The sequence below is a fragment of the Colobus angolensis genome, unplaced genomic scaffold (genome assembly GCF_000951035.1).
Source record: "Colobus angolensis palliatus isolate OR3802 unplaced genomic scaffold, Cang.pa_1.0 Scaffold73, whole genome shotgun sequence".
In the NCBI taxonomy this organism is placed as follows: Eukaryota; Metazoa; Chordata; class Mammalia; order Primates; family Cercopithecidae; genus Colobus; species Colobus angolensis.
In genome coordinates this window covers 10,556,265-10,572,834 of record NW_012121043.1, presented here as the reverse complement: position 1 = coordinate 10,572,834, position 16,570 = coordinate 10,556,265, and the positions used below count along the sequence as shown (strand labels likewise).

The following is a 16,570-nucleotide window of genomic DNA, read 5'->3' as shown; positions in this document are numbered from 1 at the left end:
TAGCCAGGATGGTCTCGATCTCCTGACCTCGTGATCCGCCCGTCTCGGCCTCCCACAGTGCTGGGATTACAGGCTTGAGCCATCGCGCCCGGCCCAGAGACTTTTTAAAATCAGCTCTTTCATTAATCCTACTCATTTTCTCTCTCTCCCTTTCTCTTCCTTTCTCTTCCCTAATAGTTTAAAATTACTTTTTATTAAAAAATTTTTGAAATATTGCATCACAATGGTGAGTGCTTACAAAGTGAGAGGTGCTATACTAAATCCTCTATGTACATTATCTCATTTAATCATCACAAAAATCTTATGACATAGGTATTGCTTTCTCTCCTATATTGTAGTGGTTGAACAGCTTGCTCTGCGAGTGGCAAAACTGAGCTTAGAACTCAGTCAATCTGAAATCCAGAGCCTGCATGCCCCATCAATAAATTACATTGCCCCCTCTTAAATTACATATACAGAGGCAGCATTTCCAATTAAGTCATAACTAACTTCTTACATTGGTTTATTATGATACAAAAGCTATTTTAATTTTTCAGGATTTGGGAAACCAGATAGTTTGTCACTAAATGGTAGTTTGTTTTTGTTTTGTTTTCCCATATTTTTTCAAATAATAAAATAAGAATCAAGAGTCACTTAAAATAATCTAACACTGAAAAGGGAAGAAAAAAATATGCAGGAAGTAATAAGAGAACAGCTTTGCAAATGTTAACTCTTTGCAGGAAGAAACTGTGACCAATATGTTCAATGCAATATCTTTAAATACAACACTTGGCTCATAGAAAATGTGAGTTAAATAAAACATGTAAACATGATTCTTGATTTCGTGATTTTGAAAATTGGGACATTTTCTTCTGTGCTTTAGATTCTAAGTTTTAGCTGCTTGAAGAATAAAGTAAACAACAAATATCTCTGGTTCCTTTCATGCTTTATAAAAATTCTTCATGTTTGGGAATCTAAAGTGTTTAACTCTCTTTAGAATTTCTTTCAGATCAATTAGGTATAAAATGTCAGGTATGTGCATTAATTATAAAGCTAAAAATTTACTTATTCATTACAGTAGTGAGAGTCATAAAATAGCACATTCTTTATATGAAATCACAGCAAGCTACAATAAAGACATATTAATCATACCTTACCACCTCTTCCCATGACTGAGATCAGTGTATTATTTGGGCATTATTGGTTTCAAATAAAAGTAAAAATTTAAACATATGAGAAATATTTATGTATTTTGCCATTTAAAAAAAAGATATAGTTGAGAAGTAAGACTGTATTCCATTTACACTCTACTCTTATACTAGGTCACAATAGAGTAAGAACAGCAGATGAGAACATAGGGTATATTTACTTTTATAGGACTTGAATGTGCAAGTTATTGTTCTAAAAGAATGAGAAATGAACTGACTACCAGATCATCTCATAACAATTCCTCTAAGTAAAAGGAGAAAAAAATACAGAAACAGAAACGGAGATTGTGAACTCTGAGGAATAAGCCTTGACATTTTACTTTCCTATGTAATGTACTTAAATGCAAAATATTGCTTCCATTAAAATGCATAAAAATCAATTTCAGAGTATGAAGTGTAAATGTTGCAGCAGATTCACTCCGCTAATCTTTTGGATGATTCTTTACTCAGGGTGATATTTGCCTTTATGTATAATTGAATTTTATAACTCTTCAGCAGAGAAAATGAGTTATTTCCTTATTGGAGGATTTTAATCTAAATGAATATAAATCGGAAATAGTTTTAAAAGAAACATTGTAAAACAGAAAAAAAAAAAAGCTAACATTTTACTTCTAAAGGTCATACACTATAAAGTTGAAAACGTATTTTCCCTGATAATAGATATTAGTCTTGTTTGCTAATATTATATCTAACATATCACTAAGTAAATATATATAGTAGCAAAATAAGAGCATGAAAAAAATTTAGAAGGCAAATTATAAAGATAAAAATGAATAAGAATAAAGTATTTGAAATTGAAATAATATTCTGGTTAGGGACAATCTCTCATGAGAAATAATTTCAAATTTGAAAAAGAGATGTAAAGACAAAACAAAGGGCCAAGAGCAGTGGCTCATGCCTGCAATCCCAGTACTTTGGGAGGCCAACGCAGGCGGATCACAAGGTCAGGAGATCGAGACCATCCTAGCTAACTTGGTGAAACCCTGTCTCTACTAGAAATATAAAAAAATTAGCCAGGCATGGTGGCATGCACCTGTAGTCCTAGCTACCCAGGAAGCTGAGGCAGGAGAAATGCTTGAAACCAGGAGGCGGAGCTTTCAGTGAGCCAAGATCGCGCCACTGCACTCCAGCCTGAGTGACAGAGTGAGACTCCATCTCAAAAAAAAAAAAAAAAAAGACAAAACAAAATTACAATGTAAATTAAAACACTTTAAATTATTTCATATAAAAACATTTTTAAATATTCAAAATAATTAGAAAATAAAACACTGTGAAAAGTATAAAACACTTCACTCTTACAACACAATTTAATCTCACAACACTTGAGACTATGAATGACAAACTACCAGTAAAATAGAAAGAGAAAATAGAAAAGGTAAAACTTGTTTTCATATAAAATCTCCATTTTAGTTGAGATATTTACCATATTGCTTATTAGGCCACAAAATGTGATGAAACTGAATGTCGAATGGGAATTTTCCCATAGCCTAGCAATTTTAATAAAAGTCCAAGTTGAATTATTTCTAGAAATCTAAACTCCTAATTCCCAAAGTTTAACAACTGGGGCCATCTAACTTAAGGACTATTTTACCAGGATTTGCCAGTTTCAATGGCCCCAGGCAACACAGTAAATTGAGCAATGAGAGAAAATGGCCTTTGGAGTAATGTGAAGTGAGGTATGGTCAAAAGAATCCCTCATAAATTTGGGCTTGCCTAAAATGTACCCTTCATTTATTAAATCAAATCTATTATCTCTTCTAAACAGTTAATGAGGCATTGGATCCACAGATACTTTATTGCTGCCCAGGCATGAAAGCAATGACCAACAGAGAGATGGAGGTGCTAAGATAAGGAACTCTGATAAGTATCTTCTTCTCCTATTTGACAAGGCAAGGATATGAAGTACTCTTAGACATCATGGATGCAAATAATGCTGCTGTGCTCAAGGTGGCCTGCGAATACTCATTCAGACAGAAAACAAAGAAAAGGTATGCTAGGATCAGCCTTTGTTGAATTTTAATGAAGAATAAAGTGATTAAATAAGTGGATTTGAATCTTGACCAGCTTCTTCAGTGACCCAAGAAGTGGAAACCTCTTAGGTAATTCTCAAAAGAAAGTACATGGAGACCGTTCAGAAGTACAGGTATTAGGAGCCCAACCACGCAGAGGACATCTGGAGTAAGTGTCAGCCTGAGAAGAAACAACAACCAAGGAAAAAAGACGGCAATCTGATTGAGTCAAGTACGAAGATATTTACCCGCTCTTGTCACATCACAGATGGAGCTGGCATCTAGAAGTGGGAGTGAAAAGAGATGTCTTGAAGTCCACCCACAACCTAGTACTCTTAAAGCTATAAGAGCTGTCATCACAGATGGGAAATGTAGAAAAACCTTTGAGTATAATTTGAGATTGGCATTTTAAATTGAATAATGAAATAAACTAATAGCTCAAGTAACTGAAAGGTTATAGCATCTGTCCAAGAAATAGTCAAGGAAGATGCTACCTAGCAAGAAAAAGGGGAGAAGTTTCATTTTAATATAGCTGGGGAGATTACTGGAAAAAAATATGATGACTTATTTAAATAATGACATGTTGTAACTCCTCAAGACACCAACTGCTATATACAGTGGTATACTTAATATAAGAATATAGTGTTCTGTTTTTTAGGATAACACCATGGATCATAAAGCTCAGGTGTCTACCTTTGAGAAATGACACATTCAGAAATAGTTATGCCCATAAACCAGTATTAGAAGAAAAAATTTATTCAACAAATGTTTTCTTAATGCTTTATCATATGTGCCAAGCACAATTCTGCTTATATATAGTAATTTCAGTGATGAGTGAACAGGGTCAGGCATTCCTGTAGAGTTACAATACACTGTGATTAAACAATAGTTGAGGGAGAACTCTCTGAGGAAATGATATTAGAAATAACACCTGAGTAATGAAAAGGCACTGACTGTGTGATGATCTGAGTGGCAAGGGATAAGGCAAGGTAATACAGACTAAACTGTATTCCCAAAATGCACAGGTTGAAACTCTAACCCCCAGTGTGATATATTTTGAGATAGGGCTTTTATAAAGGTTATTAACATTGAAAACGGTTATAAGGCTCAGGCCTGAAACCAACAGGATTGTTGTCCTGATGAGAAGAAGAGACATGACAAGTGCACAAGCACAAAGGAAAAATCATGTGATGACACAGCAAGAATGTGGCCTTCTCTGCAAGTAAGGAAGAGCATCCTCATCAGAAACTAACCCTGCCATTACCCTGATTTTTGACTTCCCACCTCCAGAAATGTGAAAAAGTAAATTTGTGGCATTCTGCTAGGGCAGCCCTAGAAGACTCACACAGAAGGGGAGATACTTAAGACAGAGGAAGCAACAAATGCAAAGACCCTAAAGGAAGAAATTTCGAGAGTTCTAAACAATGAGTGATGTGAGTAACAGTGTAGTCACAGGAAGTGAGGCCAATGTTGGAGATGAAGGTGTAGGGGTACACAAGGGCTAGATCCTGGAAGGAGAAGAGGTCATCCAGAGCCATGACCCTGAGTTTAGATATTAGTTTAAGGATAAAATGAAGCAAAAGAAAAAGAAATGACTAGCTGCTCTTTGGAAAATGAATAATTAGGGCACAAATGTGGACCTGTTAGGCTATACAGTCCAAGTTTGGCCTATGAAATTAATAGTGATCAAGAGGAAGGAACAGATTTGCAGTATATTTAAACTTGTTGATGAATTATGAGAAAGTAGTGTCACTTACCTGTTTGGCCACTCTGGCTGGAAGTCTTTTCATTCTAAGAGTAATATAGGAGCCACAATATTTAGATATCTATGCTGAATGTTTTTAATAAGTTGTAATTTATTAAAATGAAGAAAACACTTCATCAACAATGATTTAACCCATTTATGCCAGATGTTGCCTTTTTTTTTTAATTAAACCCTAGCGATGACTTTGAGCTGTAGGATATAAGTAACTCCCACAAGCTTGGCATTCCAATAATGGATCACTAGGCATAATAAATGGGTTAAGAACAGACTCTTAAGGGGAATATATGCAAATTATACAAAAACAATTTAAAAAAATAAATCTAAAGGTGGGTCTATATTTTGAGATCCCCTTTAGCAAGTAAATTTTTATCCAAATGGCTAGGAGAAGTTACTGTACTGGACCAGTAGGAGTTTCTTCCTATGAAACCTTTTTTGATTAACTCACAGAGACTGTGCTCTAGTCTGGATAATAGCATTTATCACATTATGACCCCTATTGCTGACAATAAAACTACAATTCTTAGTGTTCTATTATTGTTAGCTCTGTCTCTCCATCTTGCATTTTCTTGACTCTTCATCTATGCTCCAACAGACTTAGGTAATCTACAGGTCCATTTCAGTATTTTGTAAAATGGACTGCCCTAGAAATACTATTTTTCTTACTTGTCCAAAGCTACATGACATGTTATCCTATTATTTCGCTACAATGACCTGATCTATGAAATTTCTGCATGCATTATTCATCTTATTGTCAGTGAATCAACATATATCTATAGTTTTCATCTCTATCATTTATTCTGGGGATTCGCTGAGGTCATCTAATCTAGCCTGCACATGGCAGGAAGCTGCTTTGGTCTGTGGATCTTGGCTGGCTTCGATATTCACTGCAGTTGGGGCTCAGTCTGCACCAGAAAACACTACGAAAGCCTCGTGGTATTGATAGAGGCATAATAGAGCAAGCAAAAACAAGCTAGGCATAGGCTTGAAGCACTGGCTCAGAACTGGCATACTGCAACTTAGACTCATATTCCATTGGCCCAAACAAACCTTATTGCTAAGGCCAAAGTCAAGGAATCCGGAAAAGCACTTGTGCCTTAGTGGAAAGAACTTCAATGTTATATGGGAAAAAGCATGAATATAAGGAGAAATGAAAAACTGGGACCAATGATTCAAATGATGACACCTATATACAAATATCACACACTAATCATAATAGACGCAAACTTACAAAGAAAAGCAAAAATATAATAATTATGCATATGTTTTTATATATACATAACATATACATATATACCATGTGTATATACATGTTCTCTAGTTTATTGAAAAGCTGATAAATTAAATTTGTTCTATCAGGACTTCTGGCCACAGGGGTATACCAGAGAATAAATATATACGTACTGATGAAACAACTAAAAAAAGGAGAAAAATATATAATCCCCAAGAGAAAGGAATAAAATGAAGTCAACCTCAATATCGCTCCAACTTATGCCTAAAGAAAGTGTCCAGGGTACAACACAGTGAGGGGGAAGCAAGGTAGAGACAGACAGTCTTTTTGTGTTGAGAAAACATAGCTGGAGTCACAGCTCCAGCCGTGAACTGAAAGAGTTCACAGGAGATAGATTACTAGAGAGGAGAGTGATGGCAAAAGAAAAAAACTGAATTTGTAGAGTGCCTCCTCAAATACTTGACCAAGTGATGATTAGCACATATATGTGAGAAAATTATCCAAGGCCACAGAAAGAAGCACCCAGAAGATTAGAAAAGTCTTGTATCAATACTAAGAAAAATGATCGGAGCATGAGTAAACTCTGAAAGAACATAAAGCAGTAAAAATGCATGTAAATAAAGACCCCAAAATAAATGGGAGACAGAAAAAGATAGACAAGAAATTCAGAATACAAGTAGATTGAAGTAATTTAAAAGAATTAAGCAGAAATTTTGGAGCTGAAAAATGTGATGGACATATGAAGAATGCATCAGAGTCTTTCAATAGCAGACTTGATCAAGCAGAAGAAGCATCAGTGAGCTTAAAGGTAGGCTATTTGAAAATACACAGAGGAGACAAACAAAGAATAAAAAACAGTAAAGCATGCCTACAGGATCTAGAAAATAGCCTCAGAAGAATAAATCTAAGAGTTATTTGCCTTAAAGACAAGGTAGAGAAAAAGAGAGGCATAGGAGATATACCTAATGTAATTGACGAGTTAATGGGTGCAGCACACCAACATGGCACATGTATACATATGTAACAAACCTGCACGTTGTGCACATGTACCCTAGAACTTAAAGTATAATAATAAAAAGAAAGATTATTCAAAAGGATAACAACAAAGAACATCCCCAACCTAGGAAAAGATGTCCATATCCAAATACAATAAGGTTACAGAACACTAAGCAGATTTAACCCAAAGACGACTACCTAAAGGCATTTAATAACTGAACTCCCAAAGATCAAGGATAAAGGATCCTAAAGGCAGCAAGAGAAAAGAAACAACATACAGTAGAGCCCAATACATCTAGCAGCATGAGCATTCCCTTCACTACCCTAAATGCTGTCTGAGCAGGTCACTTGCCCCATAAGTCCACTGGCTGTGAGTCCCGTTTAGCCCTAGATTCACCTAAAAGTTTTAGTCGCTAGGGCCTAGACTGCCTTTCCCATTTTTTTAGGGCCCCCCCAGCACTTTAGCATGTGGTGGTGAGACTTGCCAGAACTCAATTTTTTGACTGCCGGGATGGACAATTCCCTTCTGTCTGAGGCTGATTTAAATACTCCTTCTGGGGTTGACATCAGCTGTGTTCAGCCTGGTTTTGCTTTCTGCTACTACAAAGGACTACTGAGTTCAGTGCAATGTCTCACAGTTGCCACACTGTCCCTCTCCCAGGCACAGAGATTCTCACTCTGAACCACACAGCCACTTCCAGGGAATGTAAGAAGTGTGCCATCAGTAAATCAAGACTAAATCCTACCTTCTTCCAGTGCCTCTTTCAGTGATATGAAATTAAGTCTAGGTACTGTGAATGCTCACCTGATTTTTGGTACTTATGAAGGTGCTAATTTTCGGTAGATAGTTGTCAAATTGGTGACCTTGTGGTGGTGGGATGACTGGAGGCTTCTATTGGGCCATCTTGCTCTGCCCCTCCATAAATGTTCTTAACAAATTTATTTGTAACAGCCACAAACAAGATACTACCAAAATTTCCATCAGCAAATGAATGGATAAAACAACTAGTGGTATATCCAAACAATGTCCTACTACTCAGCATTAAAAGTAATGAACTGGTGATACATCCAGTTACACGAATACTTGGCAAAATAATCATATTGAATTGAAGAACAGGAAAAAGAGTGGATACTGTAGATGCCTCTGACAATTCTAGAAAACGTTCACCAACATAAACAGACAAGTGTATAAAGCCATAGTTATTGGCTGTAGTAAAGGAAAAGAGAGAGGAATTACATAGGTGCATAACGAAAAATTTGGGAGTGATAGATATGCTTATTGTCTTCATTGTGACAATGGGTTCATGGCTCTAGACATATGCTAAAACTTACCAAGTTGCACACTTCAAAGTACAGTTTATTTTATGTCATTATATTTAATACAGCTATTATAAATAAGTCACATTTTGTCTCTTGATTTTAACTGAATTGTACTCATTTTATTTTAAAGTAAATAAATACTTTATAGTGTAAAAAACTATTTCTTGTTAGAACTTTTACATCTAATTCACTTTGTCTCTGAAATTGGAACATTCACATTATTATAGTTAAATTTAACAGAGTGGGGGGAATTTAAAGTGGAGATTCTGTTGAAAATTTTGAAATTCAGAGAAAAAGCTTTGAATCATTGCCAAAAATCCAGATCTTTTTCATTCAAAATCAGAAGTGTTGATTTTATTGTTGGAAGATACATTCATTGTTTAAAGTCATTACAAGAAGCTTGCAGAATTTAACTTCTACATAAATATCTAAATATACAAAGTTTCAAACAAAAAACGTAGCCAACACGTACAGCAAGCGGCTTTAGTAAGACACATATCTTCAATGTTTCATTCGCCACTTTGGGATTTTCTTTTTATATTTTAAGATTAATGAAGCTGTTGGGTTTTTTTTGTTTTGTTTTGTTTTGTTTTTGTTTTTGTTTTTTTCAGGAAGAAAGAACAATGGAAGAGGTTAGCCAAATAGTGCAAGTAAACAAGGAAAGGCAATAAACAAACACCCTAAGCAATTCTGAAATGGAATGTAAAAGCACTGATTTTCCTTAAATGTTTTCTTGTAATTAAAAAAAGTCACTACCCAGAGATCCTCAGCTATTAGTGAAGTTTTTGTGTCTAATTTTTAAATAAATTATCTGTTTCTCTGAGCCCAGTGAACTTGATAATGGCTCAGAGGCTGGGAGCCTTGTCAAGTATGTGGGGAACTGCGTCTTCTGGATGAGGAACCATGCTCTCCAGCACTGGCCTCACCAGGAGTGTCCGCTCCTCTCCTGATCCCCTTCCATTCTGTTGTATTTGTATTTTAATGTGTCCCTTTTGATTATCATCAGCCTTTCCCAAACATAATTGATTTTAATTTATCATGTATATATATTCTTTTTAACACTAAAATTGGAGATGGGAGTAGTTTTAATGGGTTTTTTCCCTAACAACACTTATTCTTTTATTCTAAAAGCATATTTAGTTTGACATTGAAAAGACAGTCTGGATACAGCCTCATAATTTTCCTGTATTAAGAAATGAAACTGGCTGTAGCCCAAACACTCATGGATCTTTCTGGAAAAGAAAACAGACACACATATGTTTCTGGGGTAAAGTTCCACTACTGCTTACAGGCCCTACTTAATGATAGAGCTGGACAAAATCATTTTAAGTTGTTACCTTATACTGATTTTACCAATTGAACATCTATTTTCCTTGCTTTTTCTTTCAGTATAAAGTTTCAAAAACTAGTAAGATTTTCTTCTACAATACTTTATTGTATAATATTACTCCTTTTTCCACACAGGCCTTTACTCCTAACTTCAATTTACAATTTTCTATGACAAGCGAGTTAAATTTGATCAAGAGGAGACAATGATTTTGGTGATTATTTTCTTCTGCAATGATAAAACTTGTGTCAAATAATTTTCAGTTTAATCTACTTGTCTGTGGAGCGTTCACTAAATCTACTAAAGGAACCATTTCAATTAGAATTAACACTTTTATCTAGCTTACATATATATAGAAGACAAACCTTGATATGCTAATCTTCTGGGAAAAGAGGCTGTCACAGCAAAATTTAGACTTTTTTTCATAAAATACCACTACTCCATGGCCATCAGACAGCAAATAAATAAACATGCATTATTATGTTAAGGAAAATTATCTCAAAAAAGAATTTCTGATCCTTTAGGAATTCTTAAATACTTTGATCATCATCCTTTGAAGTAATACTCATTTAAAGAAACATTCCACGTGCAATGCTGAACTCTTCAATGTTTCATTAGTAGGTACAGAACTATTACATGATATATTTTGCATTCACAGGCAGATCATTAAATTCTGCAAGCATTGCTAATTTATGTTTCAACATCACAGTCCTTTCCTAAGAATGCCAAGTATACATATACAGAAAGAAGTTTAATGGAAGAAGAGATGTATTAAGCAATAATCTTCTCCATTTCTTCCAAACAAATTTTGCATATTTATACCATAACAGAAAGAGAAAAGGGAAGGGGAAGGGGAAGGGGAACAGGAAGGGGAAGGGGAAGAAAGGGGAAGGGGAAAGGGAAGTGGAGGGGAGGGGAGGGGAGGGGAGAGAAGGGAAGGGAAGGGAAGGGAGAAGAAAGGATGGAGGGAGGGAAGGGAGGAGGTGAAGGGAGGGAAGGAAGTATGTGAAGGGAGAGAAGAAAAAGGGAGAAATGAAGGAAGGGAGGGAGGGAGAGAGGTAGGGAGGACGGGAGGGAGGGAGGGAAGGAGGGAGGAAGGAGGGAAATGAAAGGAAGAGAAGGGAAGCGAAGGAGGGAGGGAGTGAGGGAGGAGAGGAGAGGAGGGAGGAAGGGAGGGAAGAAAGAGGGAGATATGAAGGGAGGGAGAGAGGGATGAATGAAGGAATGAAGGAGCTCTTCTGCTTGGAGAACAAGACCCCATTCGAATAGTGAAGAGCATGAAGTAGACTGATACTCCTTAAGAAGCAGATAATAATGCCCACAGTAAAATTCTGAAAAATCACTTAAATATGTAATGGTAAATAATTTTTCCAAATTCTTACTTTTGATGAACTAGAATGAATGTGATGAATATCTATCTTTTTATCTCTCTGTTTATCTTAAAAGACAAGGAGTATAAAATGGGAAAATACAGTGACATTTTACAGGAAAGTTTAATCAAGTATACTGTATAAGAAAGTTCAAATATAAATAAACATAATGATAAAATATTAACCATTCAGCATAAATTAAGTTCTTTAAAGGGCAAAAATAAGACAGATTGGGTGGTGGAGAGGGCAGAGAGAGAGAGAAGTACAAAAATAAGGTAATGACAATATACAATAATGATGAGTTTGCAGGAGGCATTACTGAAGACCCATGCCAAAAACAAAAACATAAAACTCCTATGCATAAACGTGCTTCATAATTTGAATATAATTATTATTTTGGTTGAAACCAAAGGTTCTTATTTATACCTTAAGCAGGTAAGATACATCCCTTATTTTAGAAATATCTTCATTAAAAAACTCTTATTCAGGATTATCAATTTTGGGAAAATTTCAAAGAACACCCATTTTAAACATATTTCATAACAAGCTAAGTATACAAAGTATATATACACTTATGGCCTCCATGTGAGTGTACATCCCTTCATATAAGCAACAGCACAATTATAAATAATACTGTGTTCCAAGGACTTGTATATTGTTTCACAGAGACTGTGATAATTAATGGCAATTCATGGTTTCTCAGGATGTAGTGGGTACACAGTAAATATTACACCTCCATCTCATCTTAATAAACAGATATCTAGGATTGTTAAAGTACAATATAATATAGATGTAGGGAGAAAAAATGAGAACCTACTAGAAATTTAGTCTGTGGTTCACAGAAAATCCTTTTTTATCATTTCTAAGTAAAATATAATTTAAATTTTATTTATAATTTGATGTTGTGTATACTTTCACACAAAGAATATAAACCACTAACTCACACTTTTTTCAACAAATGCATTTATATAAGACCTCATACTACAACAATTCTAGAAGAAAACCCAAGAAATACCATTCTGAATACTGGGCTTGAGAAAGAATTTATGACTAAGTCCTCAAAAGCAATTGCAACAAAAACAAAAATTGACAAGTGAGGCCTAATTAAACTAAAGAGCTTCTAGACAGCAAAAAGAAATTATCAATAGGGCAAACATACAACCTACAGAATGGGAGAGTATATTTGCAAACTATGTATCTGAAAAAGGTCTAATATTCAGAATCTGTAAAGAACTAAAACAATTCAACAAGTATAAATAAATAAAGTGGGCAAATATACTAACAGATACTTTTCAAAAGACATATAAGTAGCCAACAAACATACGAAAAATGTTCCACATCACTAATCATGAGAGACATGCAAATCAAAACAATAACGAGATACCATTTGAAATCAGTCAGAAGGGCTATTATTACAAAGGCAAAAAACAACAAGTCCAGTGTGGTGGCTCATGCCTGTAATCCCAGTATTTGAGAGGCCAACGGGGGCAGATTGCTTAAGCCCAGGAGTTTGAGACAAGCCTGGGCAACACGACAAAACTCATTTTCTTTAACAAAAAAAATTATATTGTGTGTGTATATATATATATAAATTATATATATATATTTTAGTTATATATATATATACATAACTAATTATATATGAATATACATAATTAGTTGGGCAGATGGCACACACTTGTAGTTCCAGTTACCATGGAGGCTGAGATGAGAGGCTCATCTGAGCCCAGAGTCGGGGATGTCAAGGCTGCTGTGAGCTGTGATCATGCCAATGCACTACAGCCTGGGTGACAGAATGAGACCCTGTCTCAAAAAAAAAAAAAAAAAAACAGCAAAAAGAGATGCTGGGTGAGGCTGCACAGAAAAGGGAAAACTTATATTCTGTTGTGGGAATGTAAATTGGTTCAGCCACTGTGGAAAGCAGTTTGTAGGTTTCTCAAAGACCTCAAAATAAAACTACCATTTGATTCAACAATCCCATTACTGGGTTTTTTTTTTTTTTAATCAATCACTCTACCAAAAAGACATACACTTGTAAGTTCATCACAACATTATTCACAGTATCAAACACATTGAATCAACCTAGGTGCCCACCAACTGTATAGTAGATAAAGAAGATATGGTATATACATATCATGGAATACTATGCAGCCACAAAAAAGAGAAAGAAATAATGTTCTTTGCTGCAACATAGATAAGTCAGCAAGCCATTATTCCAAGTAAATTAATGCAGAAACAGAAAACCATACTTATAAGTAAGTATGTCCTCATTTATAAGTGGGAGTTCAATCTTAGGTACTCATGTATATAAAGATGGCAACAACAGACACTGAACACTACACTTTATTTACAAAAATGGGTTGGGGTTGGCAATCAGGCTATGGTCTGCCAATTTCTGCTCTAAGTTATTACATGACTCCTTCCTACTGGAGGAAGGAGTGGGGTTGGGGATAAGGGTTGAAAAACTATTGAGTACTAAGCTCACTACCTGGGTGATGGGATCATTTATATCACAAACCTTAGTTTCACATAATATACCCATGAAACAAACCTATACATGTATCCCTTAAATCTAAAATAAAAGTTGAAAAAGAAATAGAAGTTAAACAAATCACAAATACATTTTTAGTGTCTGTCATCGCAATTAATCAAAACGCAAAATGAGAGAATTAACTAGTATTAAAGAGTCCTTGAGAAATGTCTCCTAATGTAACCAGTATAGCCAGTTTGCTAGCTTACTCTAAAGATAATCCCTCCGTTGTTTGTTTCTTGATACCCATATCTCTAACTACCTGTTTGCTTGAAATGTCCAAAGGCTAATCTTACAACAATCCAGACATGAGGTAGAGATAGCAGTTTCAATTTTCTCCCTTTCAAGATGAAACAGTTGTGCAGTTCATCTCTAACCTGATCCCTACTGAGATGATGCCAACCAGGCCTCTGGATAGTCTGTTACTTAAAGCCAGTGGAAAACAACAAGCAGACCTGCACCGTGTACACTCCTGTACAGTTTCCATGCAACCTTCCCCTTATGCAGCCTGAGAATTTAAGATGGCTTTTTGAGGCTTGAGTCTGGCCGTCTCCCAAGATGTCAACACTTGAATAAAGCTGCTTTCTTCCATGAAACCTTACTTCTTATGTGTTTGTCTTTTCAGGTGGCATACAGCCAAACCTTACTTTGGTTACAAGTCAGTAGCAAGCACCTAACACTCCTTTATGAAAATACACACACACACACACACAGACACACGTACCACAGACACATCCGTACATTTTTTACTAACATAATCTCCTCTCTCAGATATTTCTGCATTTTGATAAAAACCAAATTCTTTCCTAAGACGAAACAATATGAAATCCTCTACTGAATGCTTTTGAATGTATATTACTTAGCATAGATGCTCTGGTAAATGACTGAGCCTGGCGGCACGTGCCTGTAGTCCCAGCTACTCAGAGGCTGATGCAGGAGAATCGACTGAACCCGGGAGGTGGAGGTTGCAGTGAGCCAAGATCGCCACTGCACTCCAGCCTGGACAGCAGAGCAAGACTCTGCCTCAAAATAAATAAATACTTTAAAAAAAAAAAAAAAGATAAATGACTGAATAAAAAGATGGTTACCTTTTGAGGAAAATATTTCCAGTAGAGGTTTTATTCTACATTTAATTACAAAAATGCTACCCACTAATATATGGTTAAAAAATAAGTTTGATAACTGTATTTTCCAGATATGCATTAATTTGCCTATGGGGCAGAGGTACGCAAATATTATCTGTAAATGACTAGATAGTAAATATTTTAAGCTTTATAGGCCATATGGTGTCTGACACAGCTACTCAAGCCTGCTACTATAGCTTGAAAACAGACACAGACAATATGTAAATGAATGAATTTGGCTGTATTCCAAAACACTTTATTTACAAAAATGGGTTGGGGTTGGCAATCAGGCTATGGTCTGCCAATTTCTGCTCTAAGTTATTACATGATATTACAAATAATCTAGAATTTCCCTTTGATTGACCAGAACCCATATTTCATACCAACACAATGTCTTCTTAATGAAAACACACACACACACACACACACACAACACAAAACACATTTTGGCTGTAAATGTAATCCTTTAACATTTTAGTAATGTTTCTCTTTTGCTTTTATTCTTCAAAAGTTACCGTTTCGGAGTGGGGCCAAGATGGCCAACTAGAAGCAGTGGCCTTTGGAGGCTCCTATCAAAAAAAAAAAAAAAAGAAAGCAAGCATGTGAATCCTTCAACAGCAACCAAGGTATCCAGGTTATCTCATCAAAATTGACTAGAAGGCTAGCATGGCCCATGGAGAGAAGGAAGAGCAGAGGGGTGCGGCCGCCTACCTGAGAGCCACAAAGGGAAGGGGAGTCGCTTTCCTCCAGCCAAGTGAGGTGGTGAGTGAGCATGCTACCCAGCCAGGGAAACTGTGCTTTTTTTGTGGAACTGAGCAACCCATGGATCAACAGATCCCACTCATGAAACCATGCCACCAGGGCCTAGCCTCCCAACCCCGGAATCTACTAAGCCTACCAAACTCCTGTAGGGAGGGGCGACCAGCACCATCTGCAGCTGCCTGCTGTCTAAGCCCTTTGAGCTCCTTGACAGAGGGGCAGCAACCAGCAGCCTCAAAGACTGAAACTACACAAATTTACGAAGATGAGATGAGAATCAATGCAAAAATGCTGAAAACCAAAAGGCCAGAGTGCCTCTTCTCAACCAAATGATTACAGCCTCTCTCCATCAAGGGCACAGAACTGGATGGAGGATAAGATGGATAAATTGACAGAAGTAGCACTTCAGGAGATGGGTAATAAAAAACTTTGATGAGCTAAAAGAGCATATTCTAACCCAATGCAAAGAAGCTAAGAACCTTGATAAAAGGATAGAGGAACTGCTAACTACAATAACCAGTTTATGTACCTTAAACATAAAACAACCTGATGGGGCTGAAAAACATAGCACAAGAACTATGTGAAGCATACACAAGTATCAACAGCCAAATTGACCAAGCGGAAGAAAGGTTAAAAGGTTATCAGAGTTTGAAGACCACCTTACTGAAATAAGACATGCAGACAAGAATAGAGAAAAATGAAAAAGAATGAACGAAGCCTCCAAAAAAAATGCGACTTCATAAAAAGACCAAACCTATGATTGATCAGAGTACCAGAAGGAGACAGGGAGAATGGAAATGAGCTGGAAAACACACTTCAGGATATTATCCAGGAGAACTTCTTCAACCTAGCAAGACAGACCAACATGCAAATTCAGAAAATATAGAGAACACCATTAAGATACTCCACAAGAAGATAATCCACAAGATAATCCACAAGAATCATCAGATTCTCC

At 36.1% G+C, this 16,570-nt stretch overlaps 1 protein-coding gene across 2 annotated transcripts in view; it reads right to left on the bottom strand.

Moving 5' to 3' along the window:
* EPHA6 (EPH receptor A6) overlaps positions 1–16,570 on the bottom strand; it is a 952,571-nt gene that overhangs the window by 756,535 nt on the left and 179,466 nt on the right. Inside the window, exon 4 of one of the 2 annotated variants that reach the window (XM_011927615.1) lies at positions 15,308–15,425. The exons of the other annotated variant lie outside the window; for it this stretch is intronic. Within the exon in view, the coding sequence (XP_011783005.1) occupies positions 15,400–15,425 (26 nt within the window). The 3' untranslated portion in view covers positions 15,308–15,399. Of the gene's footprint in view, positions 1–15,307; positions 15,426–16,570 lie in introns of those variants that run through there. 2 annotated transcript variants of the gene reach the window in all.